Here is a 20120-nt window from a genome sequence, read left to right as displayed (position 1 = left end):
ATATAAAATGTTATATTACAGGAGATGATAGATGATCTACCCGTAGCAACCGATGCAGCCGCCACCCCGACCCGTTGTCTCAAAAGGCGCGGTTGGGGGCGGCGGCGGCGCAAGCCTCGCAGATTACAGTCAAGCTATCAGTTTTGGCACTAATCATCATACACATCCATGGATATATCATGACCCATCATTACTATTGATCAATTCAGTGCTTGGAGCCTTTCGCCCTTCGAGCTGCTGCATGGTCGCCGCTACCCTTGAGTCGTTCCCATCGGGAGCAGGAACCACGTTCGAGGACGCAAGCACGCCATCCAAATCATCCCCCATTTCATCATCATCATCATCAAGACCAAGTTCTGTCAGCTCGATATCATCTTCCTGCTCCTCAGATCGATGGTCATCATTCTGCTCAAGCTGAGGCGAGGCACCCTTGTCACCAGACGCGCGGCTTGTGGCCTTGATCTGACTCACAAGGCTTCTCTCCAACGCTGTAATGTCCTCGTACGACACCTTGAACTCAGCCATGCCACGTTTAGGTAGGCTCTCGGGCAGACCTTCTGCCACCCGTAGGAATTGCGCATTCGTCAGAGTAGGCGACCCCTGCAGTATCGCTGCAGTCTTCCATTTCATGATTGTTTTCGTTTTCGACCATGTGCCATTATGATACCACCCATCGCTCTCGTGACATCCTACACGTACATTCTGAGTGGCCAAGATATCACTCAAGACAGGGTCTGTAATGTCGCACACTTGCCAAACCTTTCCGTCTTGGCTGACAGATTCCCCATCGAACAGATGACTCTCCTTTCTGATCTCCTGCTCGGTCTCCGAGTGCTTACGTAGGGGTTTTGGATTCGTCCTGGAGTCTAACATAAGCATCAAAGACTGGTAGACCCGATATTTTGAGTCTTTTCTGGGATCGACACCAAATTGAACGATGCAGTCTCGCCACGGTCCTGAAGCAAAGATGTAGCCTACGTATTGAATCAAAAACTTGCTCACGTTTTGACCTACGGCGTCCCAGTCATCCTGGGCTATATGGTTTCGTAACGAGCGTCGCGTGAACACGGGCCGTCGTTCGATGGCAACCTTTGCTGCCCCAATAGCCCTTTGGATACCAGGCTCTAAAGATGATATTGGAGGGAGTCCAGCCGGAGGCCCGCGCGGTACTTCGGGAGCATTCCACGGAATTGGTCTTGCTTGCACCTTCGGCGTGACCTGAGTGTTGAGAGTCGTCAACCGACCAGAGGCACCCATCTGTGTAACAACGCCCGGATTCTGGCGATATGCATAATTGAATGGTAATGGCTGGTGAGACCACACTGGTGGAGGAATGATTTCTGAGTTGGGCTGGGTACCCTGAGACATGTCAAACTTGAAAGTTTTCAACTTTTCGTAGTCAAATGGCAAGATCGAATCCCTCATTTTTCGCATGAAGGGGCCTCTTGAAGATGAATAGGCGAAGTCAGGTAAGCTACGAAAGCGGTGTGTCTGGGTGACCGCTCCCAGAGCTTCGACTTCATATTTAGCTGGGTTGTCTCGCAGGCCGCGGATGAGATAGCTGGCATCCCGGCTGTCTGGCTCTGGATCGCGTTCCTCTGTGGAAGGACGTGAATTACCCGAGTCAGGGTACCGTTTACGTTTCAAACCGCGTCGTTTTGGTATAGTAATCTTGAGCACTACATTCCGAGTCGGTACATTGTCCGAGTAAATAGGATTTGTAAATCTGTTTCCTGGTTTCTGGTATAGACTGGCTTCTGGGCGATCTCCCTCAGTGGAGGAAAATAGCTGTTTAAAGTGTTAGCGAATCTCGGTGTCGATGCAAATAGACTAACAGCGTTCAATTTGTTGTGGCCGCCCAGAGACTGAATGCCCTTTTTAAGATTTTTGACAATATACGGATGCTCTACAGCAATCAGTTCCGAGTCTGCAACAACGTACCAAGGTGCATGAGAGCCATCGTAGAGAACACCATCGTTGCCACCATATTGCAAGAGTTCTGACGAAGTGCTCATCTCCAACACCCAGAACGGCTTGAGGTGCTAAAGACCACAGGATGATTCTGCTTTTTCAAAAGCGAAGAGTCACCTACGAGGATGCATGCAGTCACTGGCTACACGTGCAAGCCCTTTAAAGCTGGTGGTACCGGTTCACTTCGGCAATTCTTTTGATATTGGGTTACAACTTGGAGGGCGCTCTCGTTGTGAGACTTCCGGAATTTCCTGGGCGCCGCCCCGCCAGCCGAAACAGGAATAGCGTCTTTGCTCGCTTCATTTGGGCGCAGATGGCGGTGTTTTCCAATGGAGCACGACGTCAACAAGCTTGCGATGCGAACAATGTGACAAGTGACCTGGCATTCGAGCTGCTTACAGGATTCAACTATTGTGAGATCTTGTCCGATCTGTGTCGAAGTATTCAGCAGCTTTCACCTGCGAGCACTACTTCAAGCGAGCCAGCCGTGGCGGAGAGACGAGCAGAGCACGTCCAGAGCATTTCTCAATCCCCGTCAATGCTATTGGATATGTCTAGATAGCTTTCGAGACTTGCACATCCCGGCCCTGGAACCTCGTGACGCGATTCAACACGCTTCGCTATTCCTTCTATGCGCTTGACGACTTGCGCTTGTTCAACCTCCATCACTTCCTGCTCGTCAGCGATCGGATTGCAAATTCTGTTACACTTCAGCGGGATTCAGGATCGGACACAACATGAAAGGGTTCAAGCAGAGAGTGGTGAGAGCACCCGAGGGTCCACAGGATGGATCTCTTAACAATCCCACTCCTATCATTCTTCTGACTTACCTAGCATGAACAGCTTTCTCGAGCGAGTAGAGAGACCAGCAAATCGAAAAATAAAAAAGATGGCAATTCTGGAACTTCCTCACCCTCGGTTGCGGGCTCAAGCTCCACAGCCATTGGTAATGCCAATTCTCCCAACACGTCAGCACATGGTACGCCAACGTCCTCCACAACCACGCTAGCCAATTCGATCAATAAGCCATTGCCTGGAGGTGAGAATGGTATCTCAGCGCATGGACATGGACCGAATCTACATGCATCTCCCCAGGGGACTCCCAACTCTGCCCCTACTGGTGGCCCTTTTGCACCCCCGCTACATCAAGGCCAATCCGGCGGGTCTGGAGCCGGACCTGGAGGACCTGGTACGCCTACAAGATCTGGACACGGCGCGCCTCCCAATGTTATCATTAGTCCAAGCTCTGGCAATGCTCCGCATATACCACCGCCAGGCGCAGTCGAAAACATGCCTGGCGATCTTGCTCCACCTCGGCACGGCCAAAAACCACCATTCAACAGCCTCTCTGCGACTCCAAAGGACCTTTCTGAGGGTATCAGAACACCCAAACGTCAGCACTCCTCGAGATTTGACGTGTCGGATCAGCGGCAAAGAGAGCTCAACAAGGAGCCGGGTTTTCATGAGGTCCCGCCGAATAAGCGAGAGGAATTGTTTATGCAGAAGATTGAGCAGTGTAACATCATATTTGATTTTAATGACGCTAGCGGCGACATGAAGTCAAAAGAGATCAAGAGGCTAGCATTGCATGAGTTGCTTGATTATGTCGCCAATAACAGACAAGTCATCACGGAGCGAATGTACCCCAGAGTCGTGGAAATGTTCAGCAAGAATCTTTTCAGGCCTATACCGCCGCCTGTCAATCCGCAAGGCGAGGCCTTCGATCCCGAAGAAGACGAACCCGTTCTAGAAGTTGCGTGGCCACATATCCAGGTTGTTTATGAATTCTTTCTTCGATTCATCGAGAGCCAAGATTTCAACACCAACATAGCGAAAGGCTACATAGATCATGGTTTTGTCTTACAGGTGAGCTACATCTGCTCTTCCTAGCACCAAACCCTGACTCCTCACAGCTCCTTGAATTATTTGACTCAGAAGACCCTCGTGAGCGAGACTTTCTCAAGACGACTCTACACCGAATATACGGCAAGTTCCTCAATCTACGGTCTTATATCCGCCGCTCAATCAACAATGTTTTCTTTCAATTTGTATACGAAACCGAAAGATTCAATGGTATCGCTGAGCTTCTGGAGATCCTAGGATCAATCATCAATGGCTTTGCTCTTCCGCTCAAAGAAGAGCACAAGCTATTTCTGACACGAGTATTGATCCCTTTACACAAAGTCAAGAGTCTAAGTATGTATCATCCGCAGCTAGCGTATTGTATCGTACAATTCTTGGAGAAGGATGCAGCCTTGACGGAAGAGGTAAGCCGTCTAGTTGATGATCCGATTTTGCAGAAAACAAAGTTTGACTGACTACTGACACTAGGTGGTACTCGGTCTCCTCAGGTACTGGCCTAAAGTCAATAGTACAAAGGAGGTCATGTTTCTGAATGAGGTCGAAGATATTTTCGAGGTGATGGACCCCAGTGAATTTGCCAAGGTTCAAGAACCTTTGTTCCAACAACTCGCAAAGTCGGTGGCAAGTCCTCATTTCCAGGTACGTTCAGTCAGATGGCTTTCTCTGCATTTGCGCAAATGATCTGACTACTTCAGGTCGCCGAGAGAGCACTCTACTTTTGGAATAATGAGTATTTCTGCAACCTCATAAGTGACAACGTTGAAGTCATTCTTCCAATTATGTTCCAGCCGCTGTACGAGAATTCTAAAGGCCATTGGAACAGGACTATTCACGGCATGGTCTACAATGCAATGAAGCTATTCATGGAAATCAACCCCCAGCTGTTTGACGAATGTTCGGATCATTACCGCGAGACTCTTGCTGCAGAGGAGGAAATCAAGCTCAACCGGCTTGAGAAATGGGAACAATTGAAGGTCATGGCCCAGAAGCACGCTAAAACCAAGGAAGCCGCCATTCCGTCGGTGACGGATCGCGTGGGAAACAAAGTCAAAGCTCCCTCGAGAATTGAGGAAGACCCCATCACACAGGACAGTCAGAAGAGGCTGGACGCTCTCAGGCTGCAAGATGAGACTGCTAGTGGACGAGATGGCAGGAGACGGAAGGGCTCTGATTCAATGGTAAGTCTTCCCGAGCGGTCCTACGGGAGGGTAGATTGAGCTTACACGAGTGATAGCCTCGCCAAGATCCTGCCGCTGAGATACGTCAACGTATAGAACGCAATGGCTCGAATGGCTCTGTGCCGCAGGCGCCAACCTCGAGGCAGGACATCATCAATAGCGTTCCTAGAGCAGGATAATGGTCTGCGGCTTCCTCCTAGCTCTCAAATAGCGATCGAGTTTTCTTTCTTGTGTTTAATTGTACTTGTGCGCTTGTAAGGCACATGGGGAGCGTGAGGAATGGCTGGCAAAATGGATAGACGACGAAAGGCGCATGAGGAGCTTGTTGACGTTTCCCAAGTCATTAGGTCAGACTGTTTGGCCGCATAAAGCCACCAATGGCTGTCTGAGGTTGAAGCCAACAAGAGGGTTTCTTCATATCCAGATGCCGCAATTGCGAATAGAATTGTGCGCAGTCCTGTCCTGCCATCCGATAAGGCCTCGCTATACTTGACATTCATGACGACAAACTCCCTCTATACTAGTGACTTTCTTTTGATACCTAACGCAGCACCGAAATCCTTCTTCTTCTTGACCGTTCGTTTGAATGACGGTGGGGCCATATCCCCTGCCTTCGGAGCTTTGCTTTCATCTGACTTATTCGTCGAGTTTTGGGCGAACGCTTCGCTTCCCTCTTTAGCAGTAGCTTCATTGGCGTCTGTGCTCCTTGCGAACGCTCTTCTCGCCTCCGCAGCGTCTTCTTCCTCGATCCTCTGTCGTTCCTCCTCCACTCTTCTCCGCTGCTGCTCAGCAATTTCGAGGGCCTTGTCAGCCTCATCTTTTCCTTCCGCACGTTGTATTCTTGCATTCTTCGTTCTGATCTCATCAAGAGCATCTGCAATATCCATCTCTCTCTTCGCGTCCACTTGCTTTGCCTCTAGTTGTTCCATCGCACTTCCTTGTTCTGCCTCTTCCGCCTCAAGCCTGTCCAGCCTTTCCTCTTCCGACTCAACCTTGGCACTCTCACCATTCGCTCTCCAGGGCTCGAAATTACGTTTCGCGCCTCGTTCGCATTCGTAATCCATCCCTTTCGGGTCCGTCTTGAATGAAATCTCAGCCTTGCACCTGGTACAGCGGATGTAGAATCTGTAAATCGTGATGGCGTAATACTTCTCGTCGGTAGTTTCTTTGCGCGCATTGAATTTCCTCCCTTTATAAATATATTCACCGCACGCGGTACACTTCATACTAAAGGGAGCCATGAGGCGGACTGTCTGTGTCTTAGGGCCTACTTCGCCGGGAACCTTTTTCGTTCGAGTGATCTTGCTTGGGTCGAAATCCTAGAGTGGTAATCAGAGTCAGTCTTGTCTCTTTGTAATGATCGCTCTCGCAGAAACACGTACCGGAGGATAATATTTCGTCAACACCTTACGTTCCGACATCTTGACAGTGACGGCACCAGAAAGGGTGGTATGCGATCGAAATGTTGCGCGCAAGCTCTCATGAAAAGGTGGGCGGCTGACAAAGCACGGCTCAAATACGACGACTATTGGTGGATTTAAGTCTCGGCCTTCAGAAAGCTTAAGATACCATAGCGTCAGATAGCGTATCGTAATATACAGCTAAAGCTGGGGCAGAGGGCAAATGGGTGGCTTGAGAAGAGCGGAACTTTATGTATTTTATTTAGCCGTTATGACTGAAAGGCCCGCCTATGCCCCCCAACTTTACTTTTTGATGCTCGACAAGTCGCGACTTTAAGCCTCATGCCCAAGCTCGCCTTTCTCTCGCTTTTCTATTGTTCTTTCTCTTTTGCATCTCACTTGAGGGCTCGTCGTTGAGGTGCGAAGGGTCTTTTCTCGGCTTACTCGCCTCCATCCTTCAAAGACCTGTCCGCCGTTGCTCGATTCGCCAATCTTTCCATGGGGCTGCTTCTGGTAACTTGCACCAACAGCCCCGTTGCGGCCTCATACTATGTAGGAGCACTCGTCGACATTTAGGAATAGTCACAGACATCTCCCTACAACTACTACACTGCCATCATGACAGAACGCATTGACACCTTCGCCGCCAGGCTGAGCGATGCGAACGCAGGCAGGGTCACCTCAAGATCTCTTCATCTTTCTCTACTGACATTACATTTAGCTGTCGCCCTTAAGCTTAATGTTGCTACAGAACTTCGCGACAACCTAGAAATGTTTAGCAGCGGTCAACTTTACCCGTACTTTCTTAGGAAGCTTCTCCCCGTTTTCACAAAGATTCTCGAAGGTCCACCAGTATTTGTTACCAACCCGGAGCATAAACTACGCAGCTGCATTCTTGAGGTGCTACACCGCCTTCCAAACAGCCAATCTGAGCATCTGAAACCACATGCCCTGCACATTGTCGACCTGCTGCTAAGTCTGGTGCGGACCGAGAATGAAGATAACGCTATACTCTGCATGAAAGCTGTCATGGACCTAGAGCGACACCAGGCGGAAGCAACCAGTACGAAAGTACAGCCATTCCTGGACCTCATTCAGGAGATGTTCGAAGCTATGGAAAACGTTGTTCAAGAGACGTTCGATAGCTCTTCATTGCCTCCTGGGCAAGGATCGTTAGTCGGTGGTTCCCAAAGTTTTCAGTCGCCGCGACCCGGATCCCCAGCGACCTCTGCCGCTGTGGATATTGGTATAGACACTCCAGCAATCCGTCCACTATTAAAAGGCATGCAATCTTTCAAGGTCTTTGCGGAGTGTCCCATCATCGTTGTATCCCTTTTCCAAACACACCGGAACTGCGTGACTACAAATGTAAAGAAGTTCGTTCCCTTAATTAAAAAAGTCCTCAGTCTACAAGCCGCACCGCAAGCGCGTGCTCACGCTGAGGCTGCTGAGAGAAAGGAAGTATTCATAGGCGTTAGTAAGGATATCAAGAATAGACATGCATTTGGCGAGTTTCTTACGGCGCAAGTCAAGATGATGAGTTTCTTGGCATATTTGCTACGCGTGTACCAGCAGCAGCTGCAGGACTTCCTATCAACCCTTCCCGACATTGTAATACGACTGCTTCGGGACTGCCCAAGTGAGAAATCCGCCACGAGGAAGGAGCTGTTGGTAGCAATAAGGCACACCATCAATTTTCAATTCCGGACAATATTCCTGAGCAGACTAGACGACCTCCTAGATGAGCGAACACTATTAGGAGACGGATTGACAGTATATGAGTCGATGCGCCCATTAGCTTACAGCTTGCTGGCGGACCTGATACACCACGTTCGTGAAAAGCTGACACGGGAGCAAATATGCAAAACCGTCGCCGTATTCTCCAAGAACCTGCATGACAACTTTCCGGGCACAAGCTTTCAGACAATGAGCGCCAAGCTACTACTTAATCTAGCTGAAGTAATTGCCAATCTAGAAGACAAGCAGGATGCCAGAAGAATTTTGATTGACATCCTAAATGCCATCGCGTGCAAATTTGCGGACATGAATCACCAATACGAGAACGCCGTCAAGCTATCGAAGGATTGCAGCAACACAACAATTGACTCTGTACCCGAAGATCATCTGGCAGATGCCAGTTCGCCTCCAGTGTGGGATAACGTAGACATCTTCTTGGCTACGCCAATTCGCCTTTCCAATCCCAAAGACAGAGGAGCAAATCCTGTAGAAGATAACAAGTTCTTGTTCAAAAACCTGCTTACTGGTCTTAAAGGCATGTTCTACCAATTGAAAGTCAGCAATCCTGTCAACCCGACTGTTGAGGCCGCAAATGCGCCGGCAAACTGGCCTGAGGTATCACATGGCTATAGTGCCGAAGAAGTTGAGGTCATCAAGAAGCTCTTCCGTGAAGGCGCCCACCTATTCCGGTACTATAGCCTGGAAAAACCGTTTTCGGAGACCAATTTCTCGAATCCGGTTGAATTTCTTACAAACAATTATGGTGTTCAGAGCGGCAAAGAGGAAAAGGATCTTTTGGAGACTTTCGCTACAGTCTTCCACAGCATAGACCCGGCAACGTTCTATGAAGTGTTCCACACTGAGATTCCAATTCTATATGAAATGATGTTTGAACACCCCGCCCTTCTCCATGTGCCGCAGTTCTTCCTTGCAAGTGAAGCAACCTCTCCAGCATTTGCGGGCATGCTCCTTCAATTCCTCATGGACCGGATTAACGAGATTGGGACGTCTGATATGAAAAGATCTGCGATCCTACTACGAATGTTCAAATTATCTTTCATGGCTGTCACACTTTTCAGCCAGCAGAATGAACAGATCTTGTTACCACATGTCACGAAGATTGTCACGCAATCAATCCAGTTATCGACTATTGCGGCAGAGCCAATGAATTACTTCTATCTGCTTCGATCTCTATTTCGTAGTATCGGCGGTGGACGCTTCGAGCTACTCTACAAGGAGATCCTGCCATTACTCGAAATGTTGCTGGAAGTTCTCAATAATTTACTAATGGCGGCTCGGAAACCTCAAGAGAGAGATCTCTACGTAGAGTTGTGCCTTACCGTGCCAGCTCGCCTAAGCAATCTTCTTCCTCATTTAAGCTACCTTATGCGACCCCTTGTGGTCGCTTTGCGGGCTGGTTCTGACCTGGTCGGGCAGGGTCTGAGAACATTAGAGCTGTGTGTGGACAACCTTACTGCAGAGTATCTTGATCCAATAATGGCGCCAGTCATTGATGACCTGATGTCTGCTCTTTGGGATCACCTTAAGCCTGCTCCTTACAGCCATTTTCACTCACATATTACCATGCGGATTCTTGGGAAGTTAGGCGGCCGAAACCGGAAATTTATGAACCGTCCGCCAGACTTGAAGTATCAACAATGCGCTGGAGAAAAGACGACTATCGATATCAGGCTCACAGGTTCAAGCAGAGACCGAGCCTTCCCAGCAACGCTTGGCATTGATCTGGCAATATCCAAACTTTCGGAAGTGCCCAAGGCACCTCCACTCAAAAGAATCGATCCTTACTACAAACAACAAGCCTTCAGACTCATTGCTGCCCAAGTCAAGCTCCACATCGGGTTTGACAATTTGCCAGATGACCTTCCCCAGGCTTTGAGACTGCAGGCAACGGATCTCCTAGAATCCAATTACGACAATTCCTCTGACTCCCCACAACTTCCGGATCGAGAGAGATCGATAGCAAAATGCAACGCTCAGCAAGAAACTCTAGAGAAGCTGCTAAAGGCATGTATCTTGGCAACGACTTTGCCGGACGTTGAGAGCCTTGCAAAGCCATTCTTAGGAGACATCTGCAGGCACTTCGCGATTCTCGAGATTGGAAGGGCTTTATCTCACGCACGACGAGCGCGAAAAGGGTTCGATGTGATGGCTGGCGAAGGCCCACTTTGTCTCGATAGTAGAGTCCTTGCTAATGCTATTTCGGAGAGTCTTTCCTCAGATAGATCGGCCACCCGTGAAGCGGCTGAATCGTGCATGAAGATGATTCACAGCGCTGCTGGCATCATTCTTGGGTCTCCGCAGAGAGTTGATAGGTTTCCTTTCTTTTCTCATCTTACGAAGCTGTTTTGTCACAAATGCCATGAGGAGGATTGGTACGTCAAAGCTGGTGGTGGCCTCGGCATAAACTTGCTTGCTACGACCGTGGACCTTGGTGACGACTTCTTCATCGCTAAACAAATTGAGCTCGTAAAGTCTTTGATGTATATCATCAAGGATACACCTTTGGATCTCCCAGCACTGACCCGCGATCAAGCCTTTGCCACTCTCGAGATCTTATTGCGGAAATGCAACCGAGACGCTTCTAAAGAGGCTCTTGGAGACGACAAAAGTTCTCTATACCATCTCTGCACATTGCTGATCACAGATCTCATGCATCAAAACAAGCACGTGAGGAATGCTGCCCAAAAAGCCTTCGACGTAATAGGAAAAGTCATCGGGGCAGAAGTGGCGGACCTACTCATTCCAGTGAAAGAGCGGCTTCTTCAGACCATTTACATGAAACCCTTACGTGCATTGCCGTTCCAAGTTCAAATTGGCTACATTGATGCCATCTCATACTGCCTCGAGACAAGGTATGATATTATTGAGATCAACGACATTGCGCACCGGCTCTTCTTGGAGGCTATGTCATTAGCAGATGCCGACGATGCCAGCCTCTCGACGAAGTCTCAGGAGTACAAAACGGCTCAGCAAATCGTAGACCTACGTGTGTCATGCATTAGGCTCCTAGCACTCGCTCTGGGAACATCTGATTACAGCTCACCACAGCAAACGCAGACCCGAAGTCGCATAATTGCTGTCTTTTTCAAATCACTATACTCATCGTCCATAGACGTCATCGAAGCAGCCAATACGGGTCTCAAAGGAGTTTTGCTCCAGACAAACAAGCTACCGAAGGATCTCTTACAAAACGGTCTTCGCCCAATACTGATGAATTTACAAGATCCTACTAAGCTCACTGAGCAAGGACTGGATGGACTTGCAAGACTTCTGGCCCTACTCACAAATTATTTCAAGACCGAGATAGGCGAGCGTTTGATGGGGCATATGAAAGCAATCGCATCTCAGACAGTCTTGCAAAAGTCATCTTTCATGCTGATCGAACAAAATGCTCAGATGAAGGTGGTTATTGCGATCTTGAATGTGTTTCATTTGCTTCCGCCCACAGCAACAATGTTCATGCGAGAGCTGGTGGATCGTGTGTTAGAACTCGAGCAGAATCTTCGTAGAACGCTAGCGAGTCCATTGCGGGAGCCTCTCCTCAAGTACATCAACAGGTACCCTAGTGAAAGCTGGGAATTCTTTCGTGATAAATTGGGAGATATGAAATATGGGAGGTTTCTATCTCAGATCCTATCGTCCCCTTGGTGCGAACCTTTGCGAGAAGAAATTAGATCCAAAATCCAGGACCTTCTTAAGTTGGCTTTCAGCGCAGAGGGAGACTCGTGCACTGCGGCAGCTATCAACGGTGTCCACGTAATCCATTGCCTACTGATTGATGATCCTGAGTGGATACGCTCTCAGCCAGATCTCCGTGAACAGCTTCTACGTGCTGGCAAGGAACTTCATGTCACCAAGCCGGCGGTACCCGTACCCACTGCTCTGATACTGGCGGCTACACAAGCGTCCAAGAAGCTGATGGAGATTTTCGTGACGTATATGAAGATACAGCGCGATGACCTTGACTTTCTATTCCAACTGATTGAAACTGTCACGGCAGAAGAAATAGCTGAGGAGCCATCATTCCAGAGCTTCATTTATGAACAGATCATTGAGAGTGATAGCATTGAGTATTGGCGGAGCGTTGTTACACGAACTCTGGAGCTGTACACCTTTCGAAACTCGTCACCCCGCACAAAGACCTTCGCTTTCAAGTACCTGCTGAATCCCATCTTCGCCATGGATACATTGAGGTCCTCTCAAGCCGCAAAAGCTCACGATATTAGACGACCTCTCATCGATAAAGGCGTTGTGGAATCTGTCCATAACAAGATCTGGAAGACCCAGAATGCTGACCTTAACGAAGAAACTGCACAGCCAGGTGTAGACCACTCACGATTAGAATTGCTTCAAATGACAGCTCTTCTATTGAAGTACCACGACAAGCTCATCGCGGAGACGAGAAAAGATATCATGAAATTTGGCTGGAGTCATATCAAGCTTGAGGATGTTGTCAACAAGCATGCGACTTACGTTATGATTGCTTATTTTGTGGCACAGTACGATACACCTGCCAAAATTACTACCCAGATCTACCAGGCGCTACTCAAGGCTCACCAGAACGAAGGTCGCTCTTTGGTTGTCCAAGCTCTTGACCTTATAGCACCTCGGCTCCCTGATCGACTAAAAGGCCAGAGCGACCCGCGATATCCATTATGGGCGAGATGGCCGAAACGTATACTGTCTGAAGACAACTCGAATTTGCAGCAACTCATCGGCATCTACCAATTCATGGTGAGATACCCTGATCTGTTCTACGAAGCGCGGGAGCACTTCGTTCCTCAAATCATCCCAGCGCTCTCGAAAATTGCACAATTACCGACACCATCCAATGAGCATAAAAAATTAGTATTAAATCTCATTCAGATGATCCTGAAATGGGAGGAGCGGCGTGTGGGAAAGATTGATCCTCCAGCGCTCCAATCTGCGGAGACGTCGCCGCCAGCTAGAAGGCGGACGCAGCCGACAAATTCTCCATCGCAGACACACGGCCAGACGCCCAACCATGAGCGTTCAGACTACACGATACCGACAACACTAAAGTCGATACTCATCAAATATTTGACCCAATTCATTGGTGTCATTCCTGAACGATATCCTACGCCGGCCTTTCTTCTGCGAGATCTCGATTCCAAAAATCCAGTTGTGCAGCTGCCTCCTAGTGATATGGCTAAGAAGGCACTTGGCCTTTTCTTCGATCTCCTGAGCCTAGAATCATGGTCTGACCTCGATGTGGACCTCTTCCCTCGAATTTCAGAGAGCATTCTAGCCTCAGATAAGACAGAACGGGGAGAAGAAAAGACTGTCACTGGGATCATCAACATTTTGCAAGTGATTCGTATCGTCATCAACTTCAAGAAAGACGAGTGGATATTATCACAGCTACCACTTATCCAAAAGCTTCTAGACAAAGTCATCAAATTTGACAACCCTGAGGTACAAGATTGCCTCCATGAAAGTGACAAAGGTCTTGATGGTGAGCGCACAATTTCTGCATTGCTTCCAAGAATTCTCCAAGCCATCCCTCAAGAAAGTAAGGAGGACGACGAAATGGAAGTAGATGCTCCCGAAACAACATTTGTGAATTTTGTATTCAATGCAGCAACGTCTACAATGGAGGGCAGCAATTTGGTTGCTAGTATCAATCTCTTCTCCACTCTTTCAATCACAAAGCCAGAAAAGATGGAACCGCACATTCAGATAATCATGCGTGCTCTACAAGGCAAGCTTGCTAAAGACCAGGTCACTGCAGTACCTGTGCCTGGAGGGCAGCCTCTAGCTCCTGGCTCCAAAGGCCCAGATGGGAATGTTCTATGCCCTGACCAGCGCGAGTTTGAAATATCATCTAAGCTGACTGTGAAGGCAATTGATATCATTTCTTCTCGGATCAACGACCTTGGAGATCAACGAAGACCATTCTTGAGCGTCTTGGCCTCACTTCTAGAGCGCTCACCGAATGTCAAGCTCTGCGAGAAGATACTGGAACTTTGCGAGTCGTGGGTTTTTGACTCTACACATGCATTTCCTACTTTGAAAGAGAAGAACGCTGTCTTACACAAAATGCTGCTCTTTGAGGGACGTGCTGACGACGGCTTGCTCCATAAGTTCTTGGACCTTGTGATCCGGATCTATGAAGATCCTAAAATTACACGTACAGAGCTGACTGTCAGACTGGAGCATGCTTTCTTGATCGGTACTAGAGCCATGGATGTCGACATGCGTAACCGTTTCATGAACATATTCCATCGAAGCCTCACTAAGACTGCCAGTGCCCGCCTAATTTACGTTCTCACTCAGCAGAATTGGGATACTTTGGCAGAAACATTCTGGCTTAGCCAAGCAATTCAGCTCATATTTGGGGCAATCGAAACCAGCACTTTGATACAGTTAAACGGAGAAGATTTCACCATGATGTCTCCAGCCCAGCTGTTCACCAAATACAGTACTGACGCTCGAAAGAACGATCTAATGCTTGATGACCAATACGAAGACTTCATGGCCCAACATCGAAATTTCTATGCCACCATTGGAGATGTAAAAGCAGGAGACCTCTTAGAGCCCCTGTGCCACTTGCAGCATACAGATTACGATGTCGCTTACCAAACGTGGGTTGCGATTTTTCCCCTTTGCTGGTCCCTTTTGTCTCCTGACGATCGACGTGATCTTGAAAAAGGCCTCGTTTCCCTATTGACGAAGGACTATCATCAGCGCCAGCTTGATCGTCGACCAAATGTAGTGCAAGCTTTGTTGGAGGGTGCGGTCAGAGCCAAGCCAAAATGCAAAGTGCCACCCCAAGTCATGAAATGGCTTACAAAGACCTTCGATGCATGGTATACTGCAGCAATTTCTCTTGAAGAACAAGTCATCATAGGCCAAAATGATACAGCGGCCGTACGCGAAAGCCATCTTGATGCCCTGATAGAGATCTACGCCAGCTTGAAAGAAGACGATTTCTTTTATGGTACCTGGCGGAGGCGCTGTAGATTTGTCGAGACGAACTCAGCGCTTTCCTACGAACAGATGGGTATGTTCGATAAAGCCCAGGACCTTTACGAAGCTGCGCAGATCAAAGCCCGTACCGGTGCTGTTCCGTACTCTAAGGGTGAATACATGTTGTGGGAAGATCATTGGCTGCTTTGTGCACAAAAATTACAGCAATGGGAGATCTTACAAGATTTTGCAAAGCACGAGAACTATAATGATTTGCACCTTGAGGCGGCATGGCGGACTAACGAGAACTGGACCTCGCCAGATAGCTTGGAGCAGCTGAATTCAACGATAAAGGCCGTATCAGACGCTCCAACTCCTAGACGGACTTTCTTTCAGGCGTTTATTACTCTACTGAAGTTTTATGACACAGCAGAGACTTCTCGGGATTACAGTCAGACAGATTTCCAGCGTATCTGTGATGAATCAATCCAGCTCTCAATACGCAAGTGGCATCAACTTCCTAAACGAATTACGGATGCGCATGTTCCCATTCTCCAGAATTTTCAGCAGTTGGTTGAATTGCACGATGCAAGTGTGATCAGTATTAGTCTCGCGCAGACCAACTCGACCAACCTAGATGCTAAATCTCAAGAACTCAAGCTGCTTTTGGGCATGTGGCGAGATCGTCTACCTAACATCTGGGACGACATTAACGCCTGGCAAGATCTGGTCACATGGCGCCAACACATCTTTGGTCTAATCAATCGCAAATACCTGAACCTCCTTGGGCCGCAGCCAGGCAATGCAAGTGGAAATTCTTACGCATATCGAGGTTTCCACGAGACCGCTTGGATCATCAATCGCTTTGCACACGTAGCCCGAAAGCACCAGCTTCCAGAGGTCTGTATATCCCAGCTCAGTAGAATCTACACGCTGCCCAACATTGAAATACAAGAAGCTTTCTTGAAGCTGCGGGAACAGGCAAAATGTCATTATCAGAATCAATCAGAGCTCAACAGTGGTTTAGACGTCATCAATAATACTAATCTTAACTATTTCGGCAATCAACAAAAAGCAGAATTCTTCACTTTGAAGGGTATGTTCCTCGCCAAACTGGGTCAAAAAGATGAGGCAAACGACGCATATGGTACCGCTCTCTATCACGATATTCGCTTACCAAAAGCATGGGCCGAATGGGGCTTTTACAACGACATGAAATTCAAAGCCAATCCTAGCGACATACAACCGGCTTCTGAGGCGGTCAGCTGTTACCTTGAGGCAGCCGGCTTATACAAAAATGCGAAGTCCAGAAAACTGCTCAGTCGCATTTTATGGCTTCTCAGCGTTGACGATAGCGAAGGACACATCATGCAAGCTTTTGAGGATTTCAAAGGCGAAACACCTGTGTGGTACTGGACGACATTCATACCGCAACTGCTAACAAGTCTGAGCCATCGTGAAGCTAGGGTTGCCAGCAACATTCTCATGAGGATCGCGAGTATGTATCCACAAGCCCTATTCTTTCCATTGCGTACGGTACGCGAGGATTTACTCTTGATCAAGAAGGCAGAGGATGCAAGGCAGCAGCAAAAGGCCAAACAATCCCAGCAGCAGTCGCCAAATTCAAAATCCCAGTCTACACCGGAGCATCACCAAGGCTCGCCAAATGGCCAAGTTGGAGGTGGGTCGAGACCAGGCACCGCGAACAGTGATAAAACCAATGGAGCGGAAAATCCAAAACCTGAGCAAAATGGGGATGTACAGTCATCCACAGAAGTACGCCCCGAGTCGGCTCCAAAGCGGCCCTGGGAGCATGCTCAGGAGATTAATGACAAACTAAAAACCACATTCCCTCTTTTGGCTTACTCAATGGAATCTATGGTAGACCAAGTTCAAAAACATTTCAAGTGCCCACCAGATGAGGACGCTTATCGACTGATTGTTGCGCTACTTAACGATGGATTGAATGTGAGTTGCTCAATGCTACTAATGCTTCTTTGAGGCGCTTCAACTGACTACCACGTACAGTATATTGCACGAAACCCCAATGCCTACGCTCAGGACTTTAAGTTGCCACAAGGCACGGAAGCAAATATTCGCAAATTTGCCGAGACAATCTTGCCCATCCATATCCGTGGTTCCTTTGAAGCGGACTTCGTCAGTACAAAGCCGACAATGTACGAGTACATCCATAGGCTGCGTAAGTGGAGGGACAAATTTGAAGAGAAACTCGATCGCAGGGATCCAACAGCGAATCTGGAGGCATATGGTCATGTCTTGAGCGAATTCAAATTTGCGAAATTCCATGACGTTGAGATTCCGGGTCAGTACCTTCAGCACCGTGACAAGAATACGGATTTCATACGCATCGAGCGCTTCCTGCCAAACGTCGAATTAGTTCGCACCTGCGGCATCTCACACCGACGTATCAAAATTCGAGGTCAAGATGGTAGTGTGCACTCTTTTGCGGTTCAACATCCTACCGCAAGGCACAGTCGTCGCGAAGAACGAATCCTACAGTTATTCCGCATCTTTAATGGCACTCTTTCGAAGCGGAAAGAAAGTCGCCGGCGAAATTTGAATTTCACTCTACCTCTCATGCAACCTCTCTCGCCGTCCATTCGCCTTATCCAAGATGATGCCTCTTATGTGTCCCTTCAAGGTATCTTCGAGGACTACTGTCGACGGACAAGTGTGAACAAGGACGATCCTATCTTGTTCACCATGGAGAAAATGCGTGCGGGACACTCACCAAATCAGTCGGCAGACTCGGTCAATGCTCTCCGCATGGAGATCTTTTCTGCCATTCGCACTAAATGGGTACCTCCAGATCTTGTTCTCAAATATTTCCAGGCTATCTATCCCAATTTCGCCGACTTTTTCCTCTTTCGAAAACAATTTTCGTACCAACTTGCTTCCTTGACATTTTTGACCTATATCATGCATATGTCGGCGCGGTGGCCGAACAAACTCAACATCTCCCGTGCTACAGGCAATGTGTGGGGCTCTGAACTCATCCCTGCGCTAGCAACTCAACGGCCAATATTTGGCGCGAGTGAGTTTGTTCCTTTCCGAATGACGCCGAACCTGCAAACACTCATGGGCCCTCTGGCCACCGAGGGACTATTTGCATCCGCTCTTATGGCCATAGCGCTCTGTTTGACCCAGGTGCACGATCAGGGCGGCGAATTGGAGCAGCAATTATCCATATTCGTGCGGGATGAGATGATTTTCTGGCACTCGCAACAGCGGCATACGACACCGTCCGAGAATCAGCTTAGGGAATACGTGCAGAATAATGTGGACAGCGTAGTCAAGAAGGCGATCAGCCTGGCACTGCCTCCTGAGAGGAACCTGCCCGCGAACCAGACCGTCGTCGACCTCGTTGCAAAGTCTGTGGATCCCAAGGCATTGGCGGCAGCAGATGCATTATGGATGGGGTATCTATGATGCGTAGAAGAACGAAGAACGAAAGCATTTGGGGGAGGTATCTCTAAGTCTTTTCATGATTGAATGTTAGCGAGGCGTTTTGGAAAATAAAGCGAATCTGTCGAGCCTCTGTGATTAGCGAGGCGTAAGGTGCCTCGTAGTATTGTAGTGGAACACTATTCCATCTCACAAATAGTTGCTCCATCCACCAAATCTTGCTCTACAATGTCTAGGGACTCTTTTCCTTCATATGCGCAAATTCGCCCTTAAAATAGGTCAAATGCCTCGAGGCGTCTGATATCCTGCCCCGCCGACCAATCTGCCATCATCTCTGATTGAGAGAGATCATCACATCCTGCACCCTATCATGGCTATGTCAGAGGACCTGTTGAACGAAATCGAGGCTATCAATTCTATCTACGGTCCAGAAAGCCTCCAAGAGCTGCCCAATGAAGAGACATTCATTCTCACAATACCTGACAAAGACGTCAGGATCCGCTTACGATTCCCAAATACTTACCCTCGAGATCCCCCGCAAGCGATCGGCGTAGAAAGTACGGGGTCTGATACGCGCAAAGGGTACGGAGTCAAGGCTTTAGACATTGCACAGACTCTGCTACGGGAGCTCTTCGTACCTGGTTCCGTCGTCATCTTCAGCCTCGTGGACGAATTGCAGTCACGTTCAATCTCTACTACTGATGATACAGATCAGGGGGGAGTCACAGCTCTCGACATTTCTAATATTCAAGAGCAAACGTTATCTACTTCTGTATCTCCTGATCAGATTGTAGCGCCACTGTGGTATCTTTCTAACTCGATAACGGAAAAAAAGTCAACGTTCCTAGGACGAGCTGCGTTTGTAGAGTCACCTGTTGGCGCTCGTGAAGCACTACAGCACTTGCTCTCTACTGACAAAAAGGCTGAGCGAGCTACGCATAACATCTATGCCTTCCGGATAAGAGAGTCTCGGAACGCGGCAGTGACGTTCCAAGACTGTGACGACGATGGCGAGACAGCTGCCGGGGGCGTCTCCTACATCTCTTGCAACTAATGGATGTTTGGGACTGTCTCGTGATTGTAAGCCGCTGGTATGGCGGTGTGAAGTTAGGTCCAGATCGCTTCAGGCTCATCAATCAAGTCGCACGAGGTGCTGTAGCTGAAGGTCCGTGGGCCACGAAAAAGGCAAAAGGCTGAAGGTGGATGGCAGTGTATAGTTTCGTGAGCACATCCGCCCACTACGATTACTGTGGGTACATTCGATGCCTCATACATCGGCTTACGCTTTCTGCAAGCCGACGGGTCGGATGCTGCACCCCAGATTCTCAGTAAATCAAATGCCGCTCCATCTTCTTATCCGGGAAGAGACCGCCAGATTGAGAGCATGCGAGAAATGGCGGTAATACCGATAGTCTGTTCAGCACGTTGGAGGGCGAATCAATACATTGCCGACGCGCGCGCAACTTCGACGGAAATATATTGTCTTATAGTGACTACATAGGCACAATTAACGGCAGATCGCATCTGTCCGTGTGTACGGCAGTTGCTAATTGCCGTCATGAGGTTCGAGTACAAAATGGGATTGTACTCCCTT

General features: G+C 48.5%; 5 protein-coding genes across 5 annotated transcripts; 3 read left to right on the top strand and 2 right to left on the bottom strand.

The window, feature by feature from the left end:
- Positions 1-177: 177 nt before the first annotated feature.
- KY384_005357 (uncharacterized protein) lies at positions 178-2015 on the bottom strand (the record flags this gene model as incomplete). Its single annotated transcript, XM_044813858.1, has 2 exons — positions 178-1788; positions 1836-2015. 2 exons carry the CDS (start codon positions 2013-2015, stop codon positions 178-180), a joined length of 1791 nt encoding a protein of 596 aa, XP_044669159.1.
- A 693-nt stretch (positions 2016-2708) lies between these two features.
- KY384_005356 (uncharacterized protein) lies at positions 2709-5191 on the top strand (the record flags this gene model as incomplete). The annotated part of the gene is made up of 6 exons (XM_044813857.1): positions 2709-2732; positions 2806-3837; positions 3885-4238; positions 4303-4473; positions 4530-5012; positions 5069-5191. The coding sequence occupies 6 exons, from the start codon at positions 2709-2711 to the stop codon at positions 5189-5191; spliced, it is 2187 nt and encodes a 728-aa protein (XP_044669158.1).
- A 336-nt stretch (positions 5192-5527) lies between these two features.
- On the bottom strand, positions 5528-6433 carry KY384_005355 (uncharacterized protein; the record flags this gene model as incomplete). Its single annotated transcript, XM_044813856.1, has 2 exons — positions 5528-6331; positions 6395-6433. The coding sequence occupies 2 exons, from the start codon at positions 6431-6433 to the stop codon at positions 5528-5530; spliced, it is 843 nt and encodes a 280-aa protein (XP_044669157.1).
- A 597-nt stretch (positions 6434-7030) lies between these two features.
- On the top strand, positions 7031-18550 carry KY384_005354 (uncharacterized protein; the record flags this gene model as incomplete). Its single annotated transcript, XM_044813855.1, has 2 exons — positions 7031-17068; positions 17129-18550. The coding sequence occupies 2 exons, from the start codon at positions 7031-7033 to the stop codon at positions 18548-18550; spliced, it is 11460 nt and encodes a 3819-aa protein (XP_044669156.1).
- Positions 18551-18896: 346 nt separating this feature from the next.
- Positions 18897-20027, top strand: KY384_005353 (uncharacterized protein; the record flags this gene model as incomplete). The annotated part of the gene is made up of 3 exons (XM_044813854.1): positions 18897-19556; positions 19634-19691; positions 19753-20027. 3 exons carry the CDS (start codon positions 18897-18899, stop codon positions 20025-20027), a joined length of 993 nt encoding a protein of 330 aa, XP_044669155.1.
- Between the last annotated feature and the right edge of the window lie 93 nt (positions 20028-20120).

Source organism: Bacidia gigantensis, assembly GCF_019456465.1.
Source record: "Bacidia gigantensis strain McMullin 20006 chromosome Unknown contig_245, whole genome shotgun sequence".
Taxonomy (NCBI): Eukaryota; Fungi; Ascomycota; class Lecanoromycetes; order Lecanorales; family Ramalinaceae; genus Bacidia; species Bacidia gigantensis.
Note: the sequence above shows the minus strand (reverse complement) of the source record. Positions and strands in the feature narration are given on the sequence as shown.